We start from the raw sequence: 23694 nt of genomic DNA, 5'->3' as shown, positions 1-23694 counted from the left end.
TTCAAGTTCATGGATTTCACGGATGCATTTAACATCTGCAATCAAATTAGTTCTTATTTCTGTTTCGCTTGTTTAAAATTGCACATGGCTGGAGATGAGAATTCTACCAGAGGTATGAGAAATTCCAAGTGATACAGCTATGTGTGAGACAGCCACTCAGAATTGTCTCATCTGCGAAGATCGCACCTTTGAGAGATAATGTGGCATATTGAATTAATAAATCACAGAGCAATGTCCACTTGGTATTTAGTCATTTAACGATACACTCACTGACACTGGAAAAATCCTGCAGCACTTATTAGCTACTCTTGAGATATGACTTCAAAAGTTCTATAAAACAGTAATGTTGCAGGATAAAGTTCACTGGGCAGTATGCAGTATAAAGGCTATACTGTATATAGACTACATATTGGGTCAGGAATTTAGATGCAAGGTAAAAATGTAAACACTTATCTTATATTGATATACATTCAATATTTTTGTACTGGTCTGAAATAAGCTTGCTTTGAAGGTCGTTAAACAATAGTTGATATATCATTTAAATGAAGTTAATTATTATATGTGAATATGACTATGAAATTCAAGTACTAGATTTAACTGAATTTTCTAGATCAGTGTTTCTCAAACGCTGCTGGTTTTCATTCCAACCAAGCTCTCAATGACTTAATTGAACCCTTAATTGAACAAATAATTTCCTAATTCGAGCCTTTTAATTATTTTTAACAGTAGGGGTTTTAAGTTAAGTATAAAGTTGTTTAAGGAAAATATCAAGGAACCAACTTTTTATCAGTTACACAATTTAAAGAGTCAAATGTAATCAAATTACTTCAATTAAGGGTTCAAGTAAGTAATTGAGAGCTCGTTTGGAACAAAAACCTGCAGGGTAGGTGGTACTCCAAGACAGGTTTGAGAACCACTGTTCTAGATTGTAGATTTCAGTTTATGCCCAGCAGATGTCAGTAGAGTTCTGCACTGGTGTTTGAAGCTCAGTGAGGTGGATTAATGCCGAACAGCTAACCAGAGGCAATCAATGTATTTCATTTAAGATCAATGCCACTTTTGAACCCAGGTTCCTGGTGGCTAAGAGCAATAATGCACAAATGTACAACCTCTTGTCACCTAGAGCAATTTCCAGGTAGCACACAAAAGGTTTGAAAGTAGAGTTACCGCACTTAAATACAACTGCATTAGTCTTTTCCATTTCCAAAATAATGCTCCACAGTGGATACACCTGAGGTACAAAACACATTAAACCAAAAGTCACTTCAGTTTACAACTGGTGCCTCTTGTCATCTACAAAATGGTAGCTACAGGATACTGCTTTTTTGATTATTAGTTTGTTGCTTTTGGCTTAGAACTGGCAGAAATTATATAAAAACAATACAAAATATTAATCCCCACAGTGAAATATGTAAATGGTTGCACTAAAGGCAGTCTACGGCTCTGCTTACTGTAAAACAATAAGTGTCAAAGTCTTTGAATATATAGTCCATATAAATAATTGGTATTGATACAATTATATAGCTGGAAAGGCCACAAACAACAGACAATATCAAAAAGAACATATTAACAAATTAGAAATATAAATAAACAGCTGCCTGTGTACATTAACACTCATTACCTTGATTTCTAAATTCAATACCTAAGAAAAAACATTGAGAATGAAAGGGGAAACAGTACTACAGTAGATTTTCACATTTTTAGTTGTAAAGAAGGCTTGTGGAACATTTACTCAGCCTTGTTGTGATTAAATCAGAAAAACTAACTACTGGACTTTGATTACAACACCAATGTATATTTTTCCTAGTACTGATGTTGCCAGGACGTTAGTATTTCAAATTGGTTACTGGTCTAATCTTATTAAGTAATTTGGAGCCCTGACAATCTTGCACAGTATGGGAAATGTGTGAATAGCACAGATGCCGATCAAAGGACTTCATTAAGTATGTTTCATCTAGAGGTTAGTGATTGAAACAAGTTGAACAAATTAGAAGCAATTGTTGTGCATTTTATAGTGGATTTACAATTTGTTTATTATTCGGTAGATAACTTTAATACTTTTAACGTTTTCCTCTTTTGTATGGGGTTTTTATGAACACAGCTTATTTATTTATTTTTGTTAGAAAAAGGTGGTGGTTGGGGGGGACGGGACGTATGTTGTACTGTTTAGCTGCCACAAGCAATTCCAATGAACTCCACATTCACACAGATGCCAGCGGAATAAAATTGCTGTTGCTAAAAACCGCCACTTTGGAAGAGGCTGCTGTGATGTCGATGAAGAACTGGCAATTAAGATGTCAGTTCATCCATGTACAGCTAGTGATGTAAATCTTAATGAGCAGTTTACTTCTCACTGGAGAAGTAAATTTTTTTTACTATGAATGCAAGCTGTGTCCCCAGCTGTATTTTAAGAATGTGTTTTATATTTAAATCAAAACACAAGGGACAAAATGCAAATTATTTGGTGAAGATGTGTGGGATTCTATCCCTGATCATGATAGATGCTCACCAAGAGATATTTTTTAAATAAAGGCTGAAGCACTTTTTGTATAAACTAGCCTATGCTGTATACTTCTGAAATAATGTTATGATTTTCATTATTCCTTTTTTAGTTATGCTAGTGTTAAGATGTATTCTGCAGTTTATTTTACCTCTTTTCATATTGATAACCTTTCAGTATGAAAGACATTCAAAGTAAAAGGTTATTATTTTTGTGGTTAATCATAAAGATTATGAAGGAACAATTGCCCCAATTAGCATCCGTTTACCTGCTGTGTATCTCTTAACCATACTCCTTAATATTCTTTCCAAGAACTTCAGGGTTTCAGATAGAAAGCCCATCCCAAAATATAGCCCATATGTATATGTGTGTGTATATTAGTGTGAGACTGCATTTTCCAATCTACATTACACTAGATGAAATTGTAATAGCTTTAGGCTCTTTCATTATCACATCAATATGGATTCTAACAACAGGGTTCTTTGCTGAAACAGAAATGGCCAGTAAAAAAAGCTGTCTTTTCAGCTTGCTTGTCACAACACTTTAAACCATTTATATTACATTAATCAATGATCACAAACAATTCACATTCTCTATGTCAAAATTTATGAAAAAATGCTTGAAAAATAAATGTAGGAAGTCAATAAAGGCAATAGTTAACTATTAAATGGGTTTAAATGAGATGTTGGATAGAATTAACCAATTCAATTGAAAATGTTTAATCATTATTTACAAGAATGGTATTTAATATATTTTTATTTATTGAACATGGACACCACATTGCACTGTAGTGCACATGGGCATTCTGTGATACAGAACTGTATTTTAATTAAATTAACAAATTCACATATGCAGTTTACTATACACCACCACTAAGCAAACAGTGAATATGAGCCCTGGGTAAAGGAGAGACAGCTTTGAATCTTCTGTTATAACATAAACATTAATCTTGGCTGAAACACATTTTATTGTCCCAGAGGACAGGATATTGGATTTAAGGTTTGCTTTTTTTTTTTTTTTTTTACCCTCCTTGCAGTTTTGTCATACAGTCTGTCCAGTATTAGGGGAAAAGCAGTGTTGTTCATTAGAATCCATTAAATTTGTTTTAAAGGATCTTTGTAGATGTGCCTTATTTATACATCTTTGTATGTACCAAAATATACAATTTGGTGTTATGGATTATTCCAATGATGGAAGAATATTATATATATATATATATATACAGATGACTTTCAACTAACCAGTAAGCTTTAACAGTATACCCAGTCAGTTTTGAATTCTGAAACTCTGATGCACCAGAATACATTATGAATACAGTATGAATTTGATCGGTGTTGGGACATTTTCAAACATGACTTACATCATAGCTGACTTGGCCATAAACCCATACTTCTCTCTTCATTCCCATTTCCCCCATACTTTAAATAATCAGAAGAGGATTTTACTTACCTTACTTAGACTGCAATGTTGACACTGACACAATCAAAAAGCAGCTGAAAATGTGCAGTTGCCACCAGTTAAGAAAGCATATTGACTAATATACAGTTAAATCAGTCAAGTGGAAACCAGCCCTTTTCACCTTACAAAAATCCATGGAATTCAGAATGTTACATGAGAAAATATTTATATTCTAATTCATGATAGAATTAGATCAAACTCTAGGTGGAAAATAAGTGTATAGCAAATCAATTGACAAAATGTTGAAAAAGTGGAAACTGTGAATGTTGTTATACTTAGTTGCTAGCTGGGAAAAACTAAACTCTGCAAGAGACCAGTTTTCACAAAACATTAAATAAATAATGCACACATTTACACTTTAATATAAATAACAGAATTTCTTATACCATTTCTACCATTATTACAGAGTTCACAAACGGCAAAGTAGTGAAATGTACTGGTGCTTTAATATATAAATACTTTTAACTATTGGCAACTTTCATATTAAACCAGTTTGCCTCAGGATTCATTTGAAGTATTGATGGAAAGTGGTATAAAAACAGCCTATTATACAAGTTTCTTTGTTGAAAGAGTGAAGTGATGGAAAAGCTTAGCTACTCTCATATTAATATAAAGGCATTCTCTATGGGGATTGCTCATTTAATTGGGGTCAGACAGAGTTTGCGCAGTTGGCTGGTTCGAGTCATTCCCCTTCCCACACTCTGAAACAGAAATTGAATACCTAAATTAATAAGACAAAAGACCAACTTGTCCTCATAACCTCTGCGCATATTTTTTTTACAGTCAGGAAATAACATAATTTGACTTAAGAAAATAAAACAATCTGCCAGAAGTTGTTATGTAAGAGGGCCCATGAACGCTAAAGAAAAATCTTGATTAGAACATGTAACCATCTCCACATTAAGGAATGCTAATTGGACAGTATAACTAATCCTTCACCTGCTTACCAAACCAATTTATAGTCTAATCTCCCCGTGGTCAACCCCTTAGACTGCTAACAAAGTCTTACAAGTCACAGGGTGTTGACAACATTTCATTTTACTTTGAAGATCCTTTAGTTTAGGTGTTGAACACACATTCTGTTGTCACTGTTTTTGGGCCACAACAACCTAAAAAAAATTCAGTGTGGCACACAGGTCTTCTGTTGTGATGTAATGCTGTAAATTCTTATTTTATATAGCGGAATGCATGATAAATTAACGTATAGATGACATTTCCGGTAGTAGAATAAATTTAGTTTATCTTCATGTATGTGCTAAGTGACATGCATTAAATTAGTACTGTGTTTTGCATCAGAATACAATCTATTATCAGTGGACCCAAGTCAGCACATGCCTATGTTTGCAGTGTAAATGTAGCAAAAAGTTGAAATGTCATTATTTTTGTCCATGCATATTGGGATGACATTAGATGTGTATAAATTACAGGAATACTTTAAGTATCAAGTGATCAGGTGAGTGAAAGTCCTAAAGGATATACTGCTGCCATATTAAAAATACCCATGAATTCTCCCTTTACAGATTCCACATGAAGCTCGGCAAATTCACAAGTACTCACCTTCTTATATAAAGTGAAGAATGCACACATGAATCATAGCAAAATGCAGCAAAATAAAACTTTTTTTTTTTTTAATATTACAATATCAAAAAGACAATATGCAAGGTATTCATCATTAGAAAGAGGGGGACAACTAATTTTGTATTGATATATACAAACACTCAGTTGTAACACGAGAGCAAAAAATGCCTCCTATTTCTTGAACCTGTCCAGTGCTGATCTCTGACCAATGGCAGTCACTTTCTTTTCTTTTTGTTGCTCCATTCTGGCTTCCACAGTCTGTCTGATCAGCTCCTGACAGAGAGGGAAAGGTTGTCAGATCAATTGTCATTCACTTTCAGTTCTTCAAGAGACAGGTGATTGTAAAGAGTATACAACAACAAGGAGAAGCCCTTAATATAGCACTAAAGAGCAGGCAGAAACAGCATCATCGGGGGACTGTTTGGTGCACAATGCCAGGATTAATGCAGACACACAAGCAAAAGGCTTAATTTACACTGACAGAAATTAATAGGTGTGAAAACTGTTCCAATATGTTTGCACATTAAAGTTGTATTAGGGATGGCAACATGGCCCAGGTTGGCATATTTTGATAAAAGATTAAAAACAGATTTAATAGCATCCAAACTCATCAATGCACAAAGTTTATTTGTGATAGTTTGAAAACATAAAATGCGATGGTCGGCCTGGTGTCTTACCCGCTGGTCCTCGTGGGCAACTTTCTTCTTGCGCTTCTCAACGTTGGCGCTTGAACTCCGGCCTTTAGTTTTCATCCTTGGCTTAAACTTCTCTTTAGCCAGCGGATCAAATCCCTGGAAATGAAACAGAAGACCAAAAATGTAAGGAAAAGATTTACTCATCAATTTGATGATTGCAGATCATCAAAATCCTGAATTTGAAATTTGATAACCATTCAATACAGTATACTTTCGGCAGCGACAGAAGTTTAATGCAAACTAATGTGTAGTGCGATTAAGTGCTACGCAGTAGGGAGTGAAAAACCAAAAACAGGCCATGGTGGTTCAAAGTCTCACCAGTCTCTCCACTCTCTCCTGGTGCCGCACGTCCCAGGTGGCCTTATCCACTTCTCCCAGTTTGGCTGGCTCCAGGCCTATCAGTTCTGGCTGGATCTTTTCCAGTAAAGCCTTGACCTCCCATTCCTGCCTCTGTTTCACACTGCGGAAGGGATTTGAGTCCAGGCCATCGAAATTGGGCTCTCCAGCACCTGAAGATTGCAGATCGTCAATGTCATTCAAGTATGAATACTGTCAGACTAGCATGGTCCTCATTTTACTTCCCTGTTTGACTGACAAAATACCTTTTACCTCTACATTTTCTTCAAATCATGCTTATATCCATTAAAAAGAAACTGGGAAACCTAAACAAATCTTTCACCTCAACATCTGAACTGTGGAAAAGAAAGCAGGAGGATAAGCGTTACTGAGGTGCAGCCTCACCTGGGACAATCATACTGGTGAACCCGTCACCGTGTCCGATTCCCAGTACATCCTCGAAAGGGCAGAACTGGGCCCCCCATACCGAGCCCCGCACTTTGTGGGCCATGTAGGGCTTCCGAACAGTAGTGCCGATCACATCCTGGTACACCTGGGAGAAGAACGGCCGAGTCAGTCAGCGACCACAACTATATACATTGGGATTTTTTTTTTGAATGCTAAATGAATCTATATATCACCTTGGTTACATAGTTATGTATAACGTATTCTAGCTGCACGGTGCTCCTTGATACTATTCACAACAGAATAAAAAGTTCCTTAGTAGTAATTCTACTAGATTGTAATCATTCACCTCATTTTCTATAGTTGCACTAGTTTGCCCTTTTTAAATGAATGGATTATGTTGTATATTTTTGTCACATCATTGATTCCTGTAAGTTTACAATACCATTTTTAAAATGAATGCGAGCTGTTTACATTCATCATTTATGATTTAAAAATGACATTAATAGTTGCCTGCACTGTTCACTGAAATTAACTGCCCAGTTTCATTCATCCAATGGGGAAATTGCTCATTCAAATATCAATCAGATCATGTTCTCTGACTAGACTGATTTTTTGTACTGACCTGAACAGTATCTCCAGCACAAGCCGAGAGTAATCCCCTCTGACTCATCGAAAGGCAGGTTGCCCCTGCTGGCAGAGAGTAGGATTGCAGGGGGCGGAGTGCTCTAATGTCAAACACTTTCAGCTTCCTGTCCAGCCCTGAGGTCACCATGTAACTGCAGAAAGTGACATAAGAGCACAAGACAAGTTTATTGACTGTTCAGTTCCGCCAACCCCTGGTCATAGAAACTTCAAAAGAACATAACTGGTCATTTTCCATGACACAATTTACAGTTAAATTACAAAGCTAAGAAACTCTAGCGTAAACAGCTTTTAATGCATTTCCCCCCACCCCCACCGATGTAAAATTAATGCATCACATTCTGACCACAGTCCCTCGTGCAACGATGAAAATATTGACTAAGGCAGGATGGCTGACTCACGTGCCAGTTTTGTCGATGGCTATAGACCTCACGCCTCCTCGGTGACACAACATCTTAACAAGCGGCTCCTTCTGATTGGGTGACCAGAACGTCACTGTACCTATTGAGAGATGGATAGAATACGAATTAACCTCATATCACACCATTATAGAGATTAATTTTGTTTCAACTAACAAGTCTTGTGTGCCATTGTATATAACATTTAGTTCCTTCAACTTGTGTACAGACTACTGGACGGGTCAGGTGGACAGGGACGGTTACCTGTTGGATGTCCCAGATGAATGACTGCATTTTGTGGGTTCTGTGACATCACATCTAGTCGGCCCAGTTTAGTGCAAATGGCTGCAACTTCCTTCCCCACAGACACATCTAGATACTGCAGGAACCCCGTGGCACTCTGAAAAAGAAACCGTATTGACACTCAGGAGAGAAATGTCGGAAGAGACTCTGCACAGGAACACGGTCACTGCAGCTGGGACAGGGAAAGTGATGTGGTACTTTACAGAAGGTCAGAAGACAATGCTTTGACAACAGTAGGAGTTAGTCTTGATTCGGATGAAGGGGGTCAAATTCAGTTAACTGTCTCCAAATAAATAAGTTAGTTCAATTTGATAGGTGTTCACATGGAACAAAAACAAGAAGAATAGCCCTGTAAGACCAGAGTGAGGTATCCGCAGAAGGGAAATTGCTTTAAGAGGACACATTAACTTTACGTACTGAGGTGGCAAGCAGGAAGTGGTACGGCAGGAATTGGAGTCGTAGCACGTCGTTGAATTTCTTGACACAGTGAAGCTCCACCCCCAGAGAGTCGTAGATATGCAGCCACTTCTTCTGCGCCACTGCGAACATCGCCTCACTGTGGAGCCACCTACAGCACAGGAAGTGTAAAATGACTAACATATAAAGCGACAGGTATTACAATTATTATAAAATTACACGTGGGATTAAACACCCATCTTGATTACTGCAATGTTCTACCGCCTCACATTTCCTTACAAGAAAGACAGGCCACCAGCTGAAGTTATTAAAATGTCAGCTTCCTTCATTCAAGTTTATTTTCTTAGTTCTGTTCAACACACTTTGTGACTATAGGCATGGTGGGCGTCACCAACACACAACACTCACTTCACATCATTGATCGTTTCCATGACGTTCATCTCACAAAGAAGCTGCTTCGAATGCCAGTCCATGCAGGCCACATGGCCTCGGCGCCCCCCGAGGAGCAAATGCCTGTTGGGAATTAAACAATGGCGTTAGTAAACAGTCTAACTTTTATAAGTTGATCACACTTTTTTTTTAATTAATAATGTTTTAATGAAAATGTAGGCAGGGTAAGTAAAACACTTGAACATCCAATCCACTTTAAACCACGTCTTTAGTCTAACCAGCTCAGTATTCATCTATCCCTGTACCTTCTCTCTACACATTGTGTTCATCGATCCGTTTCTGCAAAGCAAGTAATACAGTGCATTGTGAAGACTCTCACCTGCCAGTCCTTGTGTAGTCTAGTCTGTACGGACCAAATTGGGACAGCACCAAGTTGAAGTACTGTGAAGGGTGAGAATGAATAACAAATTGGTAAGAGAACAAGGAGACTCTCACAGAAAGAAAATCAATGATGACGAATTAAATTAATGAAACAAAAACAAAACCCATCAGGGAATATAGACTAAAAATGTCTTGCAGGGCACACACATACACATACAGCATTTTAATGATCAGAGAACAAGCGTCTTCTGGGTACTTCCACACATGCACTTTCAATCACTAATGGAGCACCGAATGCATCAGATAATTTAGCACTCAGCACAAGATGTACAATTTAACTAATTTAACATATTACACAGTTACATCCTGCTGATGTAGTCTCACATTCACCGTGAATAAGAGGAATTAAGAAGAAATCCAACCTTTGCCCCGGAAGTGATATCGACAGCTTCAGAAATATCTCCCTGTTCAATTGTGCATGTGTCCTCATCCTCATCTCCTTCCAAAAACCTGAGAGAGGAAGGACAGGAATTGGTAAGCAGAGAAACAATCAGGATGTAAACAACATTCAGAGGGCCGGTTATATTGTTTAGTTCCAAAAACTAAACTCCCACACACACACAATTTAAACCCATCTCTACAACAACGACAACTGCATGACAAAACAAAACAAGAGAGCTTAGTTTAAGGTCTATGAAGTCAACACAAGGATATGTAGCGGTGACACTTACCCAGCATCCTCTGGAAGCAACAGGTTATATCGCGCAGCTTGGCTCTGTGCCAGATCAGATGCTGCTTCTGAGAGCGTCAGGGAATCTTTCAGACCCCTGTGTGTCACAGAAGACTGGAAGAGAGAAACCATGTTTTTTGAGGTTATAACATAATTTACATGTATGTTTTAATATGTTGATTTTGAATATAATTTATGGATAACAGTCAGCTCAGTTAAAGGCTTAAGATTGGTCAGATCTCACTTCCAAGCTTCAATTCAGTTCCATTGACCTCCTCTTTCTAGGGTATGAGTCTGTTTTAGAGGTTACTGCCGCATGTTGCTAGTCTGTTACAATCCATTATTGTTCAGCCACTCACAGCATATTTATGTTCGTCGTGACTTTCTTTCCCACTTCTGCCAACCTCATCCTACAATACTTCAATGGAGTTAAGTTCAGAACAATGCCAGGATCCATGTTCACGGAGTCTGGATCAGAATATGGCGGCACTCACCAGCTCATTCTTCTCTCCACGCTTAAACTGCTTCAACTTTTCTTTGGGAATTGGAGCTTTGCCTGGAAATGGGTCCTTTTTCTGAGACGCACACAAAGAGCAAGAAAGAGTTCAGATATTGTTAGTCAAGAAAAGCTGTGGAGAGAAATGTTTGAGATATTATGATAAAAATGTTTTAGATGCCTATGTAGGAATTATATACATTGCATTACTTAAAAGAAGAGAGAACATTATGTTTATTAACACTCCAATGCACTCCAGACGTTAACTACACGGATTAAGTCTCTACCTAGAGGGAGGATACAGACACCTATACAACACCAAGAGTTAAGGAGATGCAATATGAAAAAGTAACAAGTTTTTTTTTTTTTTTTTACAACGGTAAAAGCTGCAGAAAATTGAAATAGCTCCAAAGATAGGGATGTGTTTTTGCTATTGAGCTTCTGCAATTATATAAATGAAAGTCTGTAGTGTGCCAGGTGTGTCCTGTACAGCAGGAATGCTCTCTGCAGTCAGATAAAGCTCACAGTGATGTAAAGTATTTCAAGAATAAGTAACGATGCATGACCAAAGGAGGGAAACAAATCATTCCAGATGCAGGACTCGAGGCAAAGAAACTTCTACGATACAGGGATGGCGTCACTGTTGCTGGAGTGGGATAACAGTAGCACAGCCCCTGTAATTCCTGGTTTTTCCCTTACCCCAGACACAAACTTCCCAATATCATTCTTCCTTTTCGTCTTGACCGGCCTCGGTCTCTGCTGTGCTCTGGTCCCTTGTGCATGTCCAAGACGTTTTGGTTTCACTCCCTCTGTTTGAATGTCTTCCTTTGAGTCTTTCTGACTGTGTTCCCAGTATCGTTTCGGAGCCTAACATGAGAGTTATTGTACAGAATGAACACAGGAAACAGCACCCCAAATGACTTGAAATGTGTCTATTATAGAAATACTGATTCTTATTGTATAAAATTCACAATAGACTGAAAGAACATCACGACTGATGTCTGAACGTTACACACATTGTTTTACGATTAAGAAAAGTGATTAGGTTTATATAAAATGTTTAGATACTACTTGAGGTTACAAGTTACTCTTAGTACTATTATTATTCAGTTAAATACATTATAAACTGCAGCATTATAGCGAGCAATGGAATTCCCCCTGTTAATGCTCTTAATACAACCTTAAGGACATACAACTGACAATGCCTGATTCATGATGAAAACAACGTTAGACAATCATTTGTTTTGGAAAGCTAGAAGCCAGGTGACTATGTTTAGCCAAATTTGAAGACACAGTGGATATCACGATTTATCTATAACGCAAATCCAATACAAAATGTGTAAATGAATTATAACACAGGAGACAAATATGTGTCGGATTAAATTAGTTATATATTTACACAATATGTATTATCGTACAGTACAGCATGGTTTGTAAGGAGTAAATAAGGGACCTGTGGGAAGTATTTGCCTACTGATTACTGTTTGGGCAACAGTAAGAAATCCAAATGTTTTCTATGCTTGTACTCAGCACTGATCCGTCCGCCTTATCTTGCTCTTGCTGCTACTTTCACATAATTCACATTTACTCAGATATTATACTTACAACTTTCTTTTTCTTCCCCACGTGTGCAACCTGTACATTTGTCTCACTGGCGGCCGCCATCTTGCTTCCAAGTGTACACTGCGCAGGTCGGTCTTCGTGTCGTCAGAGGTAGCGTCAGAACTGAAGTTACGTTCTTCTGCGCAGATCTGCAGAATCCCGCCGATCCCATTGGTGGATCCACGCAGATCTGCGCAGAATTGCGGACATCTACGCTAAAGGCGACCATTGTAAACACTATAGTTAAAAGCTATTATCTAGTAGTACTACGACAGTATTGTATATGTTTGCACCCTAGTGGCTGCTGGTAACCAAAGTCGGTGTTTGTTGGATTGACAAATAGCCACACGAAGAACAAATATTCCTAATGATGTGATGCATTTAACAATGGACTGTATCATGTCGCTTAGTGATTTGCAGTTTAGTGAAAGGTAAACGTGTACCATTGCAATATGCATATAGATTATTTTTGGGGTAAGACTGCGCTATGATAAATGCGTGATCAAAACCATTGAAAACACGGTTCATAAATGGGCACTGTTCAAAGATGTGTGGTTTATGTGTGGAGTATTTTGAGTTTCTACTGGTTTGTACTGGGGTTATGTGGGTTTGTGCTGTGGAAAGGGTGGCGACCAGAGAAAGGATTAGAGCTAATAATGATGCAGGTATCCCTGTATCCTCTGCTGATTTGGATATTTTAAAATATTTTACAGGAGAGAATTGGAAAATGGAATGGATACATTAGAAAAGTCAAATAAATTAATACACATATTTAATAGGCAGCGATTAAAGAGATTCTGATTGCTAGTGAGTCAGAGCAAACTACACAATCCATAAAAAAATACATTACATGGGCCATTGACACACAATTTGCACATGGGGAAATCAGGCCATTATACAATTCACAGAGCACATCCTAGCACAGTTGGAAACCCTGTTCCCAAAGACTTCATAAGGCACACACAAGGAGATTTCCAATGTTAGAGCTGTTACCCCTCAAACTGTGTATTCAACTGTGTCGTTTCTTTTATCACAGGGTATCTTAAATGTGATGGGGGAAAAGATGACACTTTCTGTCTTTTTATAGCTTTTCCTTTGTGTAATGTCTAGAACACAAAACACTTGTTCTTGGAGATATTCTTTTGTGAGTGACAGATAAAAGGTTATGTAATACACATCTACTGCAGCTGCCGATGTCAAGATATTCTCCGTCTAACAAAACTACTGTCTTATTAGTTAAGCTACAATAGTTTATTTTAGAAAGAATTGAGGAACAGAGCATGTATAATCAATATAGATCTTCCTGGTGCCACTGCGGAGGTGTCTCCTTGCACATTCCTTTAACAAACACAAATGCCCTATGCTTATAATTATTCAACTCAATTCTATGGCCTGTCTTAGACATACTTATACATAACAAAGTGAAATTGAACTGTAGTCCATCTGAAATGTTAACATTCAGCAAGCTTTGTTTTTTTTTAAGTCCATCCTGTTGAAACAAACCAATCATTCATGTTTAACCCCCAAAAATGATGAGACATTATTAAATCCTATTTTTTGTGTGCAAAAATATTATTTGATATTAATTGATTGTTAAAGTAATCTTGTGTTAAAATGTTTTAATTGCTTTTCACACTAAATTGCTTGTATGAGCAGCAGCAGCAGGGGCTTTGTTGATCTCCTGTTGGAGGATGGCCCCTCCAAGATGTTTCCACTTGTTTCAATCTACAGCATCTCTTTTCCAGTTTAGGCCAGCAAATCTTCTGTGAGATCTTTTTCTTTGGTCTTTTTATCTGAATTTAAACTGTATAATTAGACATGATAGAAATCAATATTCTTTTTTCTTTCAGTAATTCACAACCTAGTAAGTAACTCTTCAGAAAAGAATGGTATGTTTTTTAAAAGAGTGAAACTTCTCTGCACTCTTGTTACTTCAAAAATACATTTGTGGGTTGTGGGGGGGTAGTCAGGTTTTTGTGGCAGCATTTCCATTATATTTGAAAATCAAAAATAATGCCTGTATTACAGCCATGTCTACAGCAAGAGCAAATTTGGCAATAAATGACAGGATCAATAACTCAGGCCTGTAAAACCACATAATCTGCCAGAGTACAGCGATTCAAAACAAACAAATAATTTGTCTTTACAATGGAGTTGGCACTGAAAAGTAACATAACATTTGTTTAAAAAACAAAAACAGGCAAAATTAAGTTGGGTAGAGAAGGAATACATCACAAAAAAGCAGAAAGGAAAAGTGCTCAATTAATGTTTAATTTACTCATACCAATTATTTGTTTCCTAATAATGTAGTTTTTTGTCAACTTCAATTAAATATACTCAGAAAAAACACTTTTGTGAGGACAATGTGAGGACATTGTATTGATGGATGGAGAAGACTCTAATTTACTTCCATAAAGTTTTTTGTTTTTTTGTTTTAATAAATCCCAGTACATGTACCTTGTTTAATGTGGGCATTTCTGTCTTCAGCAATGTTTTCAGCTCCTTCATTTCAAGAGCGAGTGGGTTTCCTTCACTGCCAGCATACTTCTGGAAAGTCATGATCAACACAGCGATTGCTTTCTCAGCCGGGGTCTTAGTCTCCAGCTTAACATTTCTGAAACACAACACAAGAGTTTCTAATAGAAGGGGAAATTATTCAGCAGTGGAATTAGTTTATATATTTTTATCTGGTCTAATTTGGTTTTCCAGGAATGCACAACACTCGTGTATCTCAAGGGGTACTATATGGTACAGGTAATATTTGTAAATACTTATTAAAAGTTCACTACTGATAGTCAGTGCACTGTTTATTAATTGTTAGACATTTTTGTATTAGTTTGATTCATACATATTCATAATCACATACCAATGCCTTTTCAATATCTGTAAATACTGAGAATAAGCACAATGATTAAAAAACTAAACAGTAAAAATCTGAATACTTCAAGCTTATTTGAATTGTATGATATTTTAAAGGGGTACGCTAGGGTATAATATCTAAAACAACTTCTGAAATGCTATGCTTTATTTTCATGATACCTTACTGTTTGCCCATTAACAAGGCCATGAACATAGGTATCTCACTTGGTGGTTGTATTTTTTGTTACAAATCTGATAAATTCAACGTCAGCGTATCCATCAAAGAGTCCTAAATCAGGAAAAAAAAAATATTGGAGAACAATGAGATTTCATGTGTAAATATACAGGATATTGTGTGTCCAATCAGGTTTGTAAACTAAACACTGGAAAGAAATTTGTGTGTGAACAAGCGGCAGGTGAACAAGAAATCAAACTCATTCAAACTCTTATAATGGGGACAGTGTTATGAAGAAATTGTTAAATTAAAAAAGAATATGCGGTTGTTTGAGGAATGTACTTTTCAAAGGCATCAACAAACATTACATTTTTACGAGCAGTAACATCCCCAGGCTAAAAATAAAAATATTATATTCCTCACATTTTTACCATAATCCGTTTAACTGCAGAAAAAAGACAATGTTTTCACTGACACTTCAAACTGAATGCTATTTGATATAAACAGGAACATTCAGGAGAATTCTTTGTTCTGCATCACTGTATGACTAACATGTTTTTAATGTAATGAGTTTTTATTGATGTGAGGTATCATTATCAAGAGGAATTATTCAGAAAATGAGAGAATACAGAGCAGGTATCTTTAATTTTTAGTTTTTTCTTTGCACTGGCTCTCAGATACATTGTTGTAGTAGGGGATCACACAGGATTTGTGTAATTTAAAATTTCCTTCACTACAAATAAAGCCCTGTCTCCAGACTGACATTGCTTCAATGTATCACACATGGGAATGTCTAATCTTTTAATTCCCCATTGATTTGAAGCCAGTCTAGCCAGGGCAGGCTTTTACTCACACCCCAGAGTGATTGAACACAGCTTGTTAAAATGATTCACCTGCGTTGCACATCTATCTGGTAGCTTTTGAATCCCACTTGTTTCTTTTCTCATTGAAGTTGGTGAAGAGGAAAGTAATACTTTTAACAAGCTTTTTTTTTTTAACATGGGGGATAAAATAATGATGTTTATATCTGTTACAGAGCATTAACAAAGCATTCTCTGGTAACCATAATATAATGACTTTAGATTAAGGGATGCTTCTCTGTGCTCTCATGCATTTATTAAAATGTTGAATCAACAAAACAGAATGGGCACCACGTGTCTTCAGAAATATATATTTTTTTCTGTCTGTCTTAGACTATGTTTAACATGGAGATGTTTATTTCACTTTATGGAAGACAAACTGTTTTGAAAATATATTTGATTTTTGAATGATGTAAGAAAATGAAAACCATCTCTATGGCTACTCGATACGTTAGATGAAAAATAATCTGATCAAATGAATAAAAACATATCATTTATTTTTCCTTTGTTTTCAACTATATAGATATATAGAGAGAGGGGAGAGGGAGGGAGAGAGAAGGACAGCTACAAAGCACTGAAGAGTGTCCTGGCTTTCATAAACCACTATGGCACATCAAATGAAAACTGAAGCACTCTTTGCCTGTGCCAAATTTTAATGCTTTTAGATCTTCACCCACTAATAGCTCAATGCCCTTAAAGATAAAGGGAGATTATACCCAGTGGTCCTGCTGCACTATTGATAAGTGATCCATTATGAGTTTATGGAGCTAGAATGTCAAATGATACTGGGTGCTAACTCTCTTCTGGTTGCAGCATATACAGTCCACAGAAATAGGTTTGTTAGATGGTTAAAACCCTGTGTACTCTTCATATGAGTTTGGCATATGTTTACCACATTTACCATATATATGTATATACACAAATTATTTTTGTAAATTCAAAATAAATACCAAGATAAAACAATAAGCAAAGCTGTGCATTTAAATTAAATTACATTAACATTTTCAACTTCAGTCATTATCAAATCAGTAACACTTTAAAATAAGGTGGTGTGATTCCTCATGAATTAATACCATTGGATTCTATCATCAATACCTCATCTGTGTTCTGATGCTGAGCACATGAACCCTAACTCAAACCCTTATGTTACACATGTGATCAACATCAGAACTCAGATTAAGTGCCTGCCATATTCATGTATTAATGTAGTGGTATTCACGTAGTAATTAATGAGGAATCACACAACCTTATTTTAAAGTATGACCATCAAATTACTCCTGGAACGAAGACTATAAAGCCAACCAGTCAATGTTTTCTATAATTCAAATATGTTGCATTCTTACCTGAACTATGGAAGGTAGTTCCTTGTGCAGCAAGTCAGCGAGCTCAGCGCTGTTCAGTTTGAAAACGTGTCCCTCTTTTCTGGAATTTTTGTAAAAAGTTTCCAGAAGGCTATAGACTGCTAAATCAACATTATCCATCCTCTAACTGTATTTCAAGTTGGTCTGAAACAAGCATGTGTTGTACTGTAACAAGGCAAATAAATTGAATTCCTTTTCTTGTAAGCAGCACAGTAATAAGGAGCAGAGCAACATAATCATGTTGCCATGTTACCTATTAGAGGGCAAACATTGTGCAACACAGTGCTCTAGATTTACACAAAAGCTTCACACAGACCACCTAATTGCACAGGTGTACTGTATATTCTTATCTGATTGTATTTTACCATACACTCCACTATCTTGAGTTATTCTAGCTTGTCATTTCTTACACTTCCATGTTTACTTGCAAATTGTGCTTATCTCACACATTAATACACTGGTCACTCAAGTGAAATTTTCTTTTGGCAGTTGGCATTGCTTTTATGATGAGCACTACCACAATGAAAATGAATTTCATATTTGCTTGTTTCTTATGAATTTGGGCAATATTTATTATGATGCAATATTATTGATTATATTATATGATTAATACAATAGTTTGATGTCATATTTTATTATTGTAATTTTAAAGTAAGATTTAGGTCCAGGGGGAATGGCATGTTCATATAGCCTACACTTCAGTGAATGAATCTTCGTGGATGGCAGTATAGAAGGTGTATTTTAAGTTTGTGGAAAAGTAAAGTGATATAATATTTCAGATATAAATTAGGCTAGCAACATATGACAGACATATCATGCAGATCTCCTCTGCCTTTTGGCAAATTCATTTTTTACAACAGACATTCACATGGTAATGTTATTTCCAACATTCTGAAGACTGCATCTAAATAAGACACTATGTGATAAATGACCATTTCTCAATCCAGTCCACCTTGCAGTACCGTGTAGGTCATGTTGCTCTGAGCTTGCATGTCCTGAAACATCTTATGAATCTTAATACCTTTTCACATTACTTTCTGAAAAATAAAAGGTGATGCATTTCATTTCTTATTATTCAATAGAAAGGGGCATATATCTTTTATTTAATCTTTTTAGACTCGTAAGACTGAAGAATGCGAATTATTTCAGTGACCTATGCCCTAGGACATTAGTTCTCAATCCTGGTCCTGGGGACCCCCTGTCCTGCTGTTTTTGTTCCAACTGAGCTCTCAATTACTTCATTATTAGTTGTGTACTTAATTGAACACTAAATTAACTAATAATTTGCCTAATCTGATCTCTTAAATTAATTTTAAACAATTTTAGATTCCACGTTAAGTATGAAACTGAAGCTGGAATTTAAAATCTCCAACTATTTATAAGATACATAATTTAAAAACTAAAATGAAACAAATTAGTTCAATTGGAGGTTCAATTAAGTAATTGAGAGATCATTTGGAATGAAAACCACCAGGGCAGGGGGCGTAGGACCAGGATTGAGAACCAGTGCAGGTCAATCCTAAAACAGAATTTGGTGTCAATTATTTTGTGCAGTGAAGAAATACATGGTGCAAGTTTGTTATACTGTATAATGCTCACTGGAGAGCTAGAAAGTAGAGAAATCTTAAAAAAGGGTTGCAGGGTCTATTGAAATAGAACCTAGAGAACTTAAAGACATATATAACTTGTTGGCAATTAATTACTATAGTCCAATGCCATTTTATAACAATTATACTAATTAGTTAGGTACTTAGAATTAATTTACTCCATTTGGTTTTGTAAATCATAACTAAATAGCAATTTTATACATTTCCTGAAATATAGAAATATATGCAATGAGCTGGAAAGTTCGAAGTAAGATATTAAATACACTCAAAAAGCCAGCATAAATACATTCATTGCTAACAGAAGCAACTGTTCGAAATAAGTAGGACAGCTGGCTGCTTTGGAGGACTTCACACAGGCTAAATATAACCTTTATTGGGAGGCAAGTAAAGGTTTGAAAGAAACAAAAACAATATAATTTAAACTATGCATATACTGCATTGTGCATCTTGAGTTTCTCACACTGTAAACAAATTCAGTGTCTTATATTCACTGGCAAATTATAGCATTTATTTGATTTTAGTAGGTAATGAAACATTAACTTTTCAGAACTTCCTATTTTACTGCAGATAAATTATATTAAGTAGAAAGGTCTGGTGGGATTCAAAATAGACATCATTTGGTTATACTGATTTGAATTTCTTTAATACACTATTAAGCAAAAGATAATCAGTTAGAAAGTTAACATTTTTCAGTAATTCTTTGTAAACACAATTGCAAACATACACAAAGTAAACAAACATGAATTTAGTCAAGATAATTTATTTATAAAATGAAAACACTTCAAAATACATGCTTCCAGGACATTCTTTAGTGTCTCATGTGGGAAGCCAATCGAGTTAAAAAGACAAAAACTAGGAATGATTAATGTCGTATTCCTATGGTTTATAAATTATTCTAGTTTTTATTAAATATAATCCAATTTCTGAATTATTTTACAATGTTAATCTTAAATGCTGGCCTCTTTTTAACCTGTGTAGCCTTTAGAATTGTGTGTTAATCATTAATAAAACATACATGATAAATAGGTTACACAGGTATGTGTTCTGTTCTGTTATTTTTTATTTGTATGCATTTCTGTACACTCTGCATAACCTAAACTAGGTTTAATTTCAGGCACTCATAAAGTAATTTCATATAGAAAACAAACAAACAAGAAAATACACTTCCATAGAGTAACATACACAAACATGTCCAAAATCCAGAGAAAATGTGCAACAAGAATGAAACTGGTTTTAAAAATGTCATTTAAAAAGAGAATTCACAACAAATTGATGGCATCTTGATTATATCCGTGCTTTCTGAATATCCTCCAACACATCTGACATTACAGACAGGCTGATTACCAAAACCATGAAGTCTTCAAAACATATTTTCCTTTCTTTCTCTTCATCAAGGTCTGCAAAGATCTCTTTGTATTTTGGCTTTGCCTCCTGTCCCTGAAATGTTGTAAATAATCGTTAAATAATAATGTTTTGTATTTTGTTTTGTTTTTGCATTAGCCTAAGAAATAAAGATAGATTATGTCACATTGATACATTTTAGCTGTGAAATCAAGCCTCTATGTTCTTTAGGCATATGCTAAATCTCATTAAAGTATCGAAGAACACTGAAAAGCAGAGAGTACAAACCCATTACATTTCAATACAGTTTGCGGAAGCTTACCAACCTCAAAAACCTCCTTGTAAGATGTAAGATGGCTTTTGCTCACACAACTGATTAATTTGCTATAGATGCAACCCTGGCGCCAGTGCCAATACTATAGCAAAGTTTATTCTTAGATCTAAAAGTACTGTAACCACAATACTGGTAAGAGCAAGAGCAAGGAATTGGTGTTACTGATGTACTTCCAGGAACCATCTCATAAAAGGAGAATCACTTTTAAGAGACAAGTGGTGAAAGCTCAAGGAGAAGTCAGAAGACTTTCATAGATAAAGTATTTAAAAGTATTATAGATAAAGATGCCTGTTTAAAGAATGGAAACACCACAGCAACTATTGTGAGTAAATTGTCACGTCTAGACCAGCTGATGAAGATTTGACAATGTTAAAATTATTACAATTAAATATGTAGGCATTTTTAGAGCTTAAAGGCTATACAATCATTTCAAATAAACTCTGTACAGCCACTATGGTACTTTATATCAGAATACGTCTTACCTGTATGAAAGTCTGAAACTGTGTCAATAACAAATCTTTGGCTTCTCGTTTGCTGAGTTTGCCATCTGGTCCTGCAGAGTTATAAAACACCAGTGCTGCAATCCCAATTGACTTTTCCAAGTCAGTACCTTTCCCTAAAGCTAAGAGCAAAAGGGAGAATATATGAACATATATACATCAAAAGAACTATATACTGGATACAATAACATAAACAATCATTCTCTTTTAGCAATTTCTATCAGATTTAATATTTTCTCTGCCACATTTGCTTGCTTAGACATTTTTTAATTATATTAAAATGTCCATACTAAGTATCCAGGGAATGAACATTTGTTCTTGTTTAAGACAGATGGCTGCTAATATAAAAATGTATCTGGTATTACCTTCTATTGAAAAGAATAATCTGTGCAAGATTTAGTTGAGTGTAAACACAGATTAAACTACATCCAGTGTGTTCGAATCAGTGAGGTGGCCAAGGGGCAAAATTAAATCACTGAAGACGTACCTTTCACAGAAGCAAGCTGTTTGGATACTGGAACACTGTTTAAACAACAATAACAGTTTTTACTGTGTGATAGATAAACATCATGCAATTCTATCTAGTTTTGACCTTTGCTTTTTTATATTGTCAGGCTGTTCCCACTCCGCTGCCCAGAGAATATTTTCCTAGTGTTTGAGTTAATCGTAAGGTAATTTGAAGAATGTTTTCTACATTTTACACTTAACTCCCAACCCTGAAATTATGACCAGAATTAAATCATTCCATCGTGAATTGAGTTATTTTTTTAAAATATGATTTTTTCCACTTTCTTTTTGAATGCTTTAATTTTCTTCCCTCTGAATCTTCCTCTCCCTTTATGACATCACACCTGCTATCTTGAGTACAAGCATATGATAAGTAGGACTACTCATCTAACCATCTGTAGAATGTGATTTGCAATTACACCTCTTTAACTTGTCTTATGAAACTGAAAACAGTGTTTGTCAAAAGCCAAGGCAGGTGAAAATGTCAGCTATTGAAGCTATTCTGTATTAAAGCACAGCATTCAGGAAATAAAATTACAGAAACCCTTGTGAAACTCAAACATTAATCTATATGCATCTCTAATAAAGCACAGATGACCAATCACTGCTGCTGAAGTCTTGCACACTAGGACCATTTTCAAAAACAACATACACATTACTTCCCAGTATAATTAGTTGTCAGAAGTCGAATGTTTATCTGCCATTCAATACACCTTTGAAACGGACTGGATAACAAACCCTATAAAAGTGATTTGTCTCATACAAAATAATAACAACATACCTCTTTGGCATTTTCTGTGATGTCAGTCGAGTGCCCTCTTTATCTGAATTAACCCTCTTTTTCTCTTGTGATTGCCTTGCTTTTGCAGAGCTTGAAACCGATCCACACATATTAACCGGCGTTTCAGTTACCTGGGTCACTTAGCAACAGACCATCGAGTGCATATTGGGGTATGAGCGTTGCACTTAATGGTTTTGGCATGTTTACTCAGCAAACAGAAATCAATTTGGAAAGAGAGTGGTATGGCTTTCCCTATTAAATAAACATTCCTACGTTTATGTACTGTAATACCATAATTGTTTTATTGCTGGTAACTTAAGACTTTTATTCCTGGTTAATGTCAAAACCCCTGTACACTATTACTTGTCAAAATGCACAAGTTTACATTCTAATAATCACAGCCATCTGGTGATTAAATGGGTTATTCTCCATATTTAGCACCGAAAAGTGATCAAAATCAGGATTTAACCTTTCATATTTTCATGTGGTGTTTTATAAATGCTTTCCCAGTCTGTGACAAAAGTACTGGCTGCAGTTGTTAAATCAGCCAACAGAGGGAGCACCTATACTTACAGGAGACGAAAGATACATTTTAAAATATGAATAATTATCTTGTTTCAAATGTGAACCAAAGTATTGTGAAACAACAATATTCTTATGAAACATTTAAAGCATAGTTAAGAGACCTACTCTTAACTACTAGATTCTAGTCTTAATAAATGGTGCTGATAAGTTAATCAAACATGGTGCAGAAACAGGGAATCTTACAAATCTAGCTTGCATATGCATTAAGCAGGTTCGGGAATGAGAGTGAACTCACAGGTAAAAGGACACAATCACACAAATTTCAAGCTTAATGGACTGTGCTTTGGAAAGGGACTAAAGCATGTTCGACTTTTAGCGATTCCACTTTCATTCTTTCAAAGGTGCCACCACCAGCTAAGTGCATTATGACAATTTCAACCATTAAAAAAAACTGCTTGCAGAATTATAAAATGATTGACAATATAATCATAATACATTAAGACATTATTT

General features: G+C 35.8%; 2 protein-coding genes and 1 long non-coding RNA gene across 3 annotated transcripts; all 3 read right to left on the bottom strand.

Annotated features, from left to right (window-relative positions):
* Positions 1 to 5559: 5559 nt before the first annotated feature.
* wdr46 (WD repeat domain 46) lies at positions 5560 to 12446 on the bottom strand. The gene is made up of 15 exons (XM_066697975.1): positions 12338 to 12446; positions 11432 to 11599; positions 10731 to 10811; positions 10238 to 10350; positions 9929 to 10016; positions 9505 to 9566; positions 9144 to 9248; positions 8736 to 8886; positions 8280 to 8415; positions 8019 to 8118; positions 7598 to 7751; positions 6973 to 7120; positions 6550 to 6740; positions 6214 to 6327; positions 5560 to 5809 (listed from the first exon to the last, which is right to left on the bottom strand). The coding sequence occupies exons 1-15, from the start codon at positions 12395 to 12397 to the stop codon at positions 5708 to 5710; spliced, it is 1773 nt and encodes a 590-aa protein (XP_066554072.1). The 5' UTR covers positions 12398 to 12446; the 3' UTR covers positions 5560 to 5707.
* Positions 12447 to 14913: 2467 nt separating this feature from the next.
* LOC136734766 (uncharacterized) lies at positions 14914 to 17813 on the bottom strand. Its single transcript, XR_010810691.1, has 3 exons — positions 17572 to 17813; positions 15419 to 15482; positions 14914 to 14948 (listed from the first exon to the last, which is right to left on the bottom strand). It is a non-coding gene; the product is annotated as an uncharacterized LOC136734766 (long non-coding RNA).
* A 2127-nt stretch (positions 17814 to 19940) lies between these two features.
* On the bottom strand, positions 19941 to 22808 carry LOC136747258 (sentan-like). Its single transcript, XM_066700201.1, has 4 exons — positions 22660 to 22808; positions 21859 to 21893; positions 21354 to 21493; positions 19941 to 20633 (listed from the first exon to the last, which is right to left on the bottom strand). The coding sequence occupies exons 1-4, from the start codon at positions 22767 to 22769 to the stop codon at positions 20481 to 20483; spliced, it is 438 nt and encodes a 145-aa protein (XP_066556298.1). The 5' UTR covers positions 22770 to 22808; the 3' UTR covers positions 19941 to 20480.
* Between the last annotated feature and the right edge of the window lie 886 nt (positions 22809 to 23694).

Source organism: Amia ocellicauda, chromosome 3 (genome assembly GCF_036373705.1).
Source record: "Amia ocellicauda isolate fAmiCal2 chromosome 3, fAmiCal2.hap1, whole genome shotgun sequence".
NCBI classification, from domain to species: Eukaryota; Metazoa; Chordata; class Actinopteri; order Amiiformes; family Amiidae; genus Amia; species Amia ocellicauda.
Note: the sequence above shows the minus strand (reverse complement) of the source record. Positions and strands in the feature narration are given on the sequence as shown.